The sequence below is a fragment of the Misgurnus anguillicaudatus genome, chromosome 1 (assembly GCF_027580225.2).
Source record: "Misgurnus anguillicaudatus chromosome 1, ASM2758022v2, whole genome shotgun sequence".
NCBI classification, from domain to species: domain Eukaryota; kingdom Metazoa; phylum Chordata; class Actinopteri; order Cypriniformes; family Cobitidae; genus Misgurnus; species Misgurnus anguillicaudatus.
The window spans coordinates 26,514,168-26,524,775 of NC_073337.2; the positions used below are offsets into that span (position 1 = coordinate 26,514,168).

Genomic DNA, 10,608 nt, shown 5'->3' on the forward strand with positions numbered 1-10,608 from the left:
GGGATACGATGATAAATGAATGGATGGATGGATGGATAGACAGACAGACAGAAACAAATGGATGGATGGATAGATAGGCAAGTTTTATTTGTATAGCACATTTAATAGATAGATTGATAGATGGACAGACCGAGACACAGACAGACAGAAGGATACGATGGACGGACAGACAGACAGACATATAAAAATGGATGAATGGATAGATACACAGACAGAGGCATACGATGGATGGACAGACAGACATAAAAATGGATGGATAGATACATGGACATACAGACAGAAAGAGGGATACGATGGATGGATGGATGGACAGACATAAAAATGAATGGATAGATAGATGGACAGATTGACAGACTGATAGACAGAAAGAGGGATACGATGGATGGATGGATGGACAGACAGACATAAAAATGAATGGATGGATAAAGTGATAGATGGACAGACAGACAGACAGAGGGATACAATGGATGGATGGATGGATGGATGGACAGACATACAAACATAGATTAATAGACTGACAGACAGAGACACAGATAGACAGAAGGATACGACAGACGGACAGACATATAAAAATGGATGAATGGATAGATGGATGGATAGATAAACAGACAGAGGCATACGATGGATGGACAGACAGACAGACATAAAAATGAATAGATAGATAGAAAGATAGATAGATAGATAGATAGATAGATAGATAGATAGATAGATAGATAGATAGATAGATAGATAGATAGATAGATAGATAGATAGATGGATGGACAGATAGATGGACAGACTGACAGACTGATAGAAAGAAAGAGGGATATGATGGATGGATGGACAGATAGACAGACATAAAAATTGGTGGATGGATGTATAAATTGATAGATGGACAGACTGATAGACAGACAGAGGTATACAATGGATGGATGGATAGATAGACAGACAGACAGACAGATATAAAAATGGATGGATGGATGGATGTTTAAATTGATAGATGGACAGACTGATAGACAGACAGACAGAGGTATACGATGGATGGATGGATGGATGGATGAATGGATGGATAGATTGATAAAAAGATGGACAGACAGACAGACAGATAGAGGGATACCATGGATGGATGGACGGACAAACAGACAGATAATGGGATACAGTAAATAGATAAACAAACAGACAGACAGACAGACCGAGAAATACAACGGACAGGTAGATGGATGGATGGATGGATGGATGATGGACAGACAGACAGATACAGTAGACAGACAGATAGAAGGATACAGTGGATAGATAAAGTAGATGGATAGAAAGGGACAGACAGACAGATTTCTGACAGTTTGTAAGAGAAAGTATCTTGCAAACTGTCTTACAGCTAAAGCACAATGTGCTGTCATCATGCATAATTAAAAATAAAGTAAACAATAAAAAAGAAATACATTTATGACCCAGTCTGTGAAAGCTCAACTAAAGATAGATGGATACAGTAGATGTTTGCGTATGTGTGTGTGTGTGCTTATTCCATGTGTACTCCATTTGGAACGTGTGCATCATTTTCACATTTTCCCTTTATCGCCTGTTACATTCCTCGCCTGCTCCCATCCGGTGTTGACATTTACTGTGTTACAGCCTGATAGCATTCCAAGCGGAGCTGGCACAAAACACACCAGCTGCTCGCACCGATCCCAAGTGTGTGTGCGTGTGGGTCCAATTCCAAACACTGGGGACTCTCATGGTTTTATTTTTGCCTGGCACTCGGAGCAGCGGAGAGCCCTTCAGCTGTCAAGCTCGGGTCTTAGAAGCACTTCCTGCGGGGTGGCGGAGCTTAGTGTCCGTGATGTAATGCGAGGAGGGGACAATCTGGGCTTTGTACTGTATCACTGCGATGGACCCCTGTATGTGCACACATGTCTATACTATTTACTCTATACTGCTCGTGGATTTTAAAGGTCGCTGGTCGGGTTGTATTGATTTGTCATGTTGTGAGTGATCTTTATCATGAGAACTACACATTTTCAAAATCAACTTCGTATAGGTTTACATAAGCGAAAGCCATTTATAGTCGGCAGGAGCTTCTTACATAATGTGTGAAAATATAACTTTGACATCTTTAATATTGACTGTGAAAGTTTGAAACCAATAAATGAGCCTTCAGCCTGATTGTGTGTAGTAGTATGTGTATTACGTCTTTCATGTGTAGCAGCTAGTCATTGTGTTCATAAAGTAGTAATCGTTTTTCTTTTTGTTTTCCAGCCACAACAGGCAGTCCAGGAAAAGCCCGCTCAGGTATGTAAAGTCTTGCAACATGCAAAATGAATCCAGCAGATGTTGTGGCACATGCACATTTCCTTATACACTTTTTTTAATGTGTGTCCAGTATCAAATGGAGCTATTGGCTCTTGTGGTCAAGACCATACTGAACAAAATACACATTGCTATTGCTAGGTGTCTTTTATATTTGAGTATGTGTAGAGGCTTTACTAGTTGGGGTAATTTAAGGGAGTAATTCCAGGTTGATGAGGGAGCTACATTTGATCATTAATGCTGATCATAGCGCTATGTGTTCTTCAGTTTGATCCATTTATGGATGGATTAGTCCTTCCAGAAAAACACGGAGTTTTTTTGTGATTGTTGCGGGCAAAAATCCTCGATTTTGCGCCACGTTTTCTTAAAAAATGCGATGGAATATGCGGGATATTTATGCGATGGAATTGCGGGAATTTGCGAAAATTGCGGAACTTGCAAAAACTGCAATGATGTTCCTGTCACATAATCACGTCACTTCATAACGTTCCCATGGCAATAGAGGACACGGCTGCGCTTTTGGGAAGTAAATGCAACATTTTTCAACTTTCTGCTAATATATATGTGACTTTTTGCTACGAAAATGCAGAGATTATGAAATCATGCAAGCCCACATATTTTGTGATCGGAAATATGTAATTAATGCGGCGAAAGTGCGTCGTATTTGGAAGAAATGCAGCCCCGCATAAATATGCGGACTTTGGCTGATTATGCAATATATCGCGCGATCGCGCGATCGCACAATCGCGTTTTTCTTGAGGGACTGATGGATATGCAATCTGGCAGATAGGATTGGTTTTAAAGAGGCGACCCTCTTTTTTACAAAGTACTAAATTACATCAAAATAACATACATTTTCTACACCAACATTACATAAAATAATTTAGGCATTCGGAGCTGATGATGTAGTGGGCGGTGCACCGACATATGGTGCATGCGCACTTTCGGCAACCTGAGTTTGATTCCCGGCTCTTGGTCATTTGACAATCCCATACCCCTTCTCTGCACCCTGTACTTTTCCGTCTTCTCCTTACACTGCCACAGATAAAGATAAAGGCAAAATTGGACAAAAAATTACTTTAAAAAAAAAACTTACATTTGAGGGCTCCCAAAAGAGGTAAAAAACAGTACCCTTTCAAAAAGTACACATCAGGTACCACACAAATACCTGTGCCCTCCTACACACTTCCGCTCAATTTCATTTTCCTTCAGTACTACGACTGGGATTTCCGTCTATTCTAGCGTTTCGAGAAATCTAATTTTTGTAGGACCAATCAGCGAACAGAGGGAGTGGCTAAGAACGATGACGTGAGAAAAGCTATTCGGTCCGTTCTTGCAAAACTGCAGAATATACAGAAGTTAAAGCCGGAGCAAGAACAATGTTTGCTAAGTTTTGTTGGTTTGATCATTCCGACTTGTTGTTTCCGGCGCATGATATACGTCACGACCACACTTTAGCGATTGGCTATGGCAGATCCTGAGTGACTCTGGGCAGATCCAATAGTGTTGAACTTTAACAGAGAACCCACGTACAAGGAAGTAAACGTTTCTCAATGGAGAGAGGTCAGAATCTCTGTACAAATGAAATGTACGAGAGTCTGGTAGAACCAGGACAGCTTTGCACCTTTATTTCTGACAATGTACAAATGAAATAAAATAAAGTAATTCAATAAATTTTTTCTTGCTTTATTTATTATTTAATGGCTAGACCAAGTCTATAATATTTTAATGAATTTACTTGCACTCTTCCGCTAATATCAACGTATTGCAGTACCCCTGTCAGCTTGTAGGTGTCCCCCCTTCAAGCACAACTGTTAAACTCCGCTTATGGGTACCACAACTCAACATGATCTCACGGAAAGTCATTTATTAGATTAATTTATTCGTGTCCATGGCACGAAATTCAGCTTTTTCATGCCTTGAACACAAATGTCTTTTTCGTGTCATTCACACAAATTATAGTCTATAAATAGTTTTTCGTGTCCGTGGCACGACGTTCTTTTTTGTGTCATTTTATGTATTGTTTTGTCATGTTTTTTCCTCCAATTTTTGAATCATTGTTGCTTGGGGTTGGGGTTAGATTGTTTAGAAAAAACAATGAGAAAACAATACATAAAATGAAACGAAAAAGAAAGTTGTGCAACGGACAGGAAAAAGCTATTTATAGAAATTCGTGCTCAAGGCACAAAAAAAGCTGAATTTCGTGCCAGTAGAATTTTGTCATTATCTAAATAATGATTAAATACCTGTGTGAATTGTTTGGTATTTGAATTGTTAACTAAAGTAATTAGGGATGCACCGATATGGAAATTTTGGCCGATACCGATAACCGGTAACTCTTTATATTTTGGGGCCAATAACCGATATATATATATATAGGCCGAAAAATTTATTCATATTAATTTCACAATGAAAAACTCCCAGACCGCGGACATCTTGTCTTTGCGCTAGACTAGCATACTCTTCTTAAGCCCGCAACACGTGTCATCTTCGTGCTATGTCACAGAAAGCACCAATCAAAACTCCACATGGCCAGCAATGAGCAAGTGAAGTGGCTCAACAAACCAAAATAATCCATCATCTATCGGCTTTCATTTATCGGCCTAATTTTGCTATCAGACCGATAACCGATAATATTAAAAATAAGCAGTTATCGGCTGATAACGATATGTCGGCCGATATATCGTGCATCCCTAAAAGTAATAGCCTCCAAAAAAACAATGAATCAGTAATTTCTTCTCAGTCTGACTGTAATGTAAATGAAAACGAAAAAATGTCCAGTGTTTGTAATAATTTGTCTGTCCAGGAAAAATGTGAAACTGTCCGTTTAATTTTGCGGTGGCCTGCAGTAACAGAAACCAGTCAATGGACAAATTGTCCTTTGGTTTAGTTAATAAATGTTAGATGTATAATGGTGTGTAATGGTGGTTTTATACATTAATGGGCACAGGTGTCTTGATTAGAATTCCCACAATTCCGAACCTCCCCCACACCAACTTCCATACATTTACCAGGAATCTGCTCACCTCCCCTTGTTCGCTGGTGCGGACCAGTTTACAGTGTGAATGCATAACTGCAGCCTGATTTGTTGCGATGTGGGAACGCAAAGGCACTGATGGCTTGGAGCCATACTGGAAGCTATAACATGTACAAACAGTCAGTACACACACATTACTTCCCTGTTAAAAAGAGTAATGAGTACAAGTGCTTGTAATGACTAGCAAGCATTATAATGAAAGATGTCTATGTTCAACAGGTCATCCAGAATAATCAAGTAAAATGTATTTATTTATTGTGGTTAGTTTTTCTTCATTTATATTTTAAAAATAATAATGGATAAGTTGATTAACCCATATTTTAGCAAACAGTTTTGACTGTAAATACTGGTTAGATGAGTCACGTTCGAAGCTCTTGTAAAGAAACGCGTCTGTCATCGCATGTTTTATATTAATATGTATAATTAAGTGTAAGTTTTAAGTTTCTGTGTTGCTTCGTAACTGCAAACAGCCTACGGTTAGAATAATGAGCTATATTGCTAGGCAGCAGATTTGTTTATTCAGATTATCATTAATAATAATTGTGTAAATAACAGTTTGTGCTGTTGCTGGATGATTCATAAAGCATTTATCCACTTCAGTCTAGTTAACGTGACTAACATGACGTTTGAAAGTGTCTTAACTTTTGTCTGGATATTTCAAGCCAGTATGATAAAGACATATATCACAAAAGTCCTAGAGCACTATACAGATAACAATATAAAAACAATAACACGAAACATAAGTGTTCTGTAAATGCATACGTTTTACAGGAATTCCTACGTGTTGGCTAATTTGTATGAATTTGTATGACGTGAATTGTAAAAAAATATATATGATTATTATTACGATTACAAAAATAACGATTATTATTGTAAAAAAGAAAAACAATTATTATTGTAAAAAAACACACCTAACCCCAACATAACATGGTGGAAGCAAATCGTACAAAAACTTATGAATATGCTCGTATGAATTAATAGCCACCTCGTAAAATACAGAAGTACCCGTATGAATGTGTTTACATTTATTATAATTATGGATTAATCAATGGGTCATGACAGTCAATATGTTTAATTATGTATCTGTACTATATCATAGTGTTTTTAATACAATATTTTAAATGTATTTAATATTTAAAACTTTTAAGTACAAGTTTTACTTGGGTAAAAGTTAGAAAGTGGTAAACATTTTTGTACTTAAAGGTGCCGTAAAACTGTATTTATCTAGGCATAGATAAATAATAAGAGTTCTGTACATGGTAATGACATATCGTGAGTAATCGTTTTTTTTTTTAATTGGTCGATTCAAAATCGATTCTCAAAGGCCACTAATCAATTTTTTTTCATATTTATTTCCGCAAACATTGAGCGTAAGATTAACGTTAATCTAATTAGTCTTCTCCACTAGACTGTTCTGACTTTTTCAGCATACATTTTTCATCAGAATTGTATTGTATTTAACATAATTGTATGCATTTGAAAATGCATAAATGCATAAAGATGGGTTCTGTTTTTAATGTACCCAAGTGTACCTAAAATAAATGCGTTTAATATACAGGTTTATGGCTCTTAATTTCATTTTATTAATTACCCCGTAAATGTATGCTCACTGTTCTTTTTTTATAAATATAGATTTGTATTAAATCTATATTTGAAGAGTTTAGTTGCAAAACGAGATAAATCCATTTTTTTTAACATTTTTGACAAAACATGTTTATTATTATGTTATCATGTTATTATTTTGTTTTATGGTGCTACATAGCTGTATTTTTTAAGTTATGAAGGTTTAAATCAAAACAAACCAACTGCAGTTGCATTGAAATTAATTGGAATGCACAACCAAAAAATGTGATTTCTGAACAATAAAAAAAAACGGTGGTTATCTCGTTTTGCAACAAAACTCTTCATTTATTGAGTTGAATCGAGAATCGAGTATAAAAATCTATCCGAGAACCGGAATCGAATTGATGTTATAGCCTGTGAATCGAATCGATCTGGAACATCTGAATTGATACCCACACTGTAAAAAAATTCCGTAGAAATTGCAGCTGGGTTGCCGGTAATTTACCGTAGATTTACATTTATGTTATTTACTGGCAAGAGTTTGTTCAAAGTGAAATGAACATTAAACATTTACAAGTCTTTGTCTTTACAGAGTAAAACTAAAAAAACTGCATCAAGCAAAACATTCTGGGAAACAAAATCTGAAGCAAAAAACAGAAAAAAGTTGATGATGATTTCTGATTCCCAGAATGCTTTGCATGAGGCTGTTATTGTATAGTTTTATTCTTTAAAGATAAAGACTTGTTAATATTTAAAATTTATTTAACTTTGAACAAACTCTTGCCAGTAAATAACATAAATGTAAATCTACCTTAAATTACCGGCAACCCAGCTGCAATAACATTGAAATTTCTACGGAATTTTTTTACAGTGCAGCCCTAAACGTGAGCCTCAAACACGATTGCTTCATCCTCCTTATATGCTAGTTAATGCTATATGCTAGCGTTTAGGCTGAAGTTCTACTTTTGACGTTACAGTTACGTTTTGCGGGTCCATACTGAAAAAAACACACAAACTTACCACTCAGAAATGTCAATTAACAATCTTCAAACAATTGATTATTCCTCAGATTATGTATTTTCGTCTGATACAGTCTCAAACATAAGGTCTGTTTACACACACAGAGAGCTACTGAAGGAGCTGCTCTGAGAAACAGCCAATCAGAGCAGAGCTCAACATTATTATTCTTGACCCTTTCAAATAAAGTAATAATACACCAATTCATTAAGGACAAATCCTAGGGTTTTAATGGACACGTAAAACCGTCTCTGGATAATTTTGCACTCAATAAAGCCACATATGTCGATATCAGAAAACAATCTAACATATTATTTAATTTCATATTAGGCATTCTTTGGCACCTTTAAAGGAATAGTCTATTCATTTTCAATATTAAAATGTGTTGTTGCCTTGGCTGGGAATTGTTGATGCATCCCTCTGTCATCTGTGTGCGTGTGCGTGGGCGCTGGAGCGCGCTGCGACGCCTCGATGGCATTTAGCTTACCCCTATTCATTCAATGGTACCATTCAGAGATAAAGTTAGAAGTGACCAAACACATCAACGTTTTTCCTATTTAAGACGAGTAGTTATACGAGCAAGTTTGGTGGTACAAAATAAAACGTAGCGCTTTTCTAAGCGGATTTAAAAGAGGAACTATATTTTATGGCGTAATAGCACTTTTGGGAGTACTTCGACTCGCCTGAAAAGTGTGCTCCCCTTCTCACTCTCATAATGGGAGAGGGAGGGTGTTACTGCGCCGAGTCGAAGTACTCCCAAAAGTGCTATTACGCCATAAAATATAGTTCCTCTTTTAAATCCGCTTAGAAAAGCGCTACGTTTTATTTTGTACCACCAAACTTGCTCGTATAACTACTCGTCTTAAATAGGAAAAACGTTGATGTGTTTGGTCACTTCTAACTTTATCTCTAAATGGTACCATTGAATGAATGGGGCTAAGCTAAATGCTATCGAAGCATCACAGCGCGCTCCAGCGCTTACGTGCAAGCACACAGATGATAGAGGGATGTATCAACAATTCTTAGTTAAGGTAATAACATATTTTAATATTGAAAATGAGTAGACTATTCCTTTAAGGTTTATATGTAGAACATTTAATTAATGAAATGTAGAAAAGTAAAAAACTAGCTTAATAATCCAGGGCTTCCTTCAGACAAGTTACTGAGTGTTCGGGCAATCTACCAACTAGTTGTTAAATATTAAGTTTTGCTCGACTTTAATAATACTAATGATTTTAGGTGTTGTATATTTACTGTATATTGGTTTTGCTATTAAATTCTTGTCTCTAGACCCTTAAACATTAAATTCCAATCGAAATTGTTGCACATTTTCTGGTCCGATTGCCACTTCAGTTAAGCATGGACAGGAGGTGGGGCGGATGGGGGGGCTTCCAGATATGATTAAAGAGGTTTTTTTCTTCTCTCTCCCCTCCTTCTCCATTCTTTCTTTCACCCATGTCACACATGGTAGCGCTTAGCTGGTGCTTAACAGCTGAAGTGTCTGCCGCACTAATGAATGGAGTTTGGCTCATATAACACAGGCGGGCTTTCGCCACAGCTTCTCCTCTGAATGGCAGCAACACAGCGACTTGGGAAAGGAAGAGGGTTATAAATTGTGTCAGTTAGCCTCACCAAATAAAATGAAGCCATGTGGAAAACGAAATCCATTTCATTCTGAAAACTGCCCGGAGCTAAGCGCCTTCCAAGCCCCCTATACAATGCCTTCCTCTCTCAATGGTGGTCATCCCAACAGCAACTGTGGGATATTCAGGTTCGACGCATTTGAACATTTGTAAGCATAGAGAATTGATAGACCAGAATAATGAAATAGACAAAATTTAAAGAGTTCAGATGGAAAAGTGCGTCTGGCATGTTTTCTTGTAAATGAGCGTTTTATCAGACTCTTATGTTTAGGTTAAGTCATTTCAGTTTAATTGCAATAAAATGTTATTAGTCCATAATCGAAATGCCTTATTTTTTACAAATGTCACTTTAGTCAGTCATTAGTATTTAACAAACTTCGTTCATTCGCTGCAAAACCCTCTAATGGCGCTTTTCCGTTGCATAGTACCCCATGGGGTAAGTTGGGCCAATTCACTTTTGGGGACTTTTCCACTGGATACCCGATACTTTTTTTAGTGCCTTTGGTTGGAGTTCCAATCAAGCTGAGCTGATGCTAAAACGTGATGTGAAAACACAGACGATCACTGATTGGTCTGCGAGAATCGTCACTATCAGCGTCATCGCTAAATGCAAGGTTAGCTTTACCTTTGTACTTGCGCTGTCTGCGCTGTGCTTTGTTGCAAGTTTCCAAACTCCCTTTTAGCGATGAAAACATCCACAGGCCGAGAATCAGGAACACCATCCAGGTGTTGCAGTTTGTGGCGGGACATCCGTGACGCGCACATCCGCATGTATGCGCTGCATTTTTGCAACTTGAATGAGGCTCAGTGAAGCGCATAGACTGACGCCACAGGTGTTTCTACAGAAACTCATATGAGACAGAAGTAGTGATAAACGCAATGCGCAAACATCTATTTGTGGTGGTCAATTTTGATTTTGTAATGGACTGACTGACAAATAAATTAATGTACAGGAAACACTGCATTCCAACAATGCTTGCTTTGTTGCTCGCTCCTACTTTTTGTATGATGTCACAGAGCAGTAGCCAGCGGAAACATGACGAGACGCCTTATAATCCGTCCCAC

At 37.5% G+C, this 10,608-nt stretch overlaps 1 protein-coding gene across 1 annotated transcript in view; it reads left to right on the forward strand.

Annotated features, from left to right (window-relative positions):
- hmga2 (high mobility group AT-hook 2) overlaps window positions 1-10,608 on the forward strand; it is a 42,607-nt gene that overhangs the window by 28,829 nt on the left and 3,170 nt on the right. Inside the window, exon 4 of the mRNA XM_055190721.2 lies at window positions 2,233-2,265. Within this exon, the coding sequence (XP_055046696.1) occupies window positions 2,233-2,265 (33 nt within the window). The remainder of the gene's footprint in view (window positions 1-2,232; window positions 2,266-10,608) is intronic.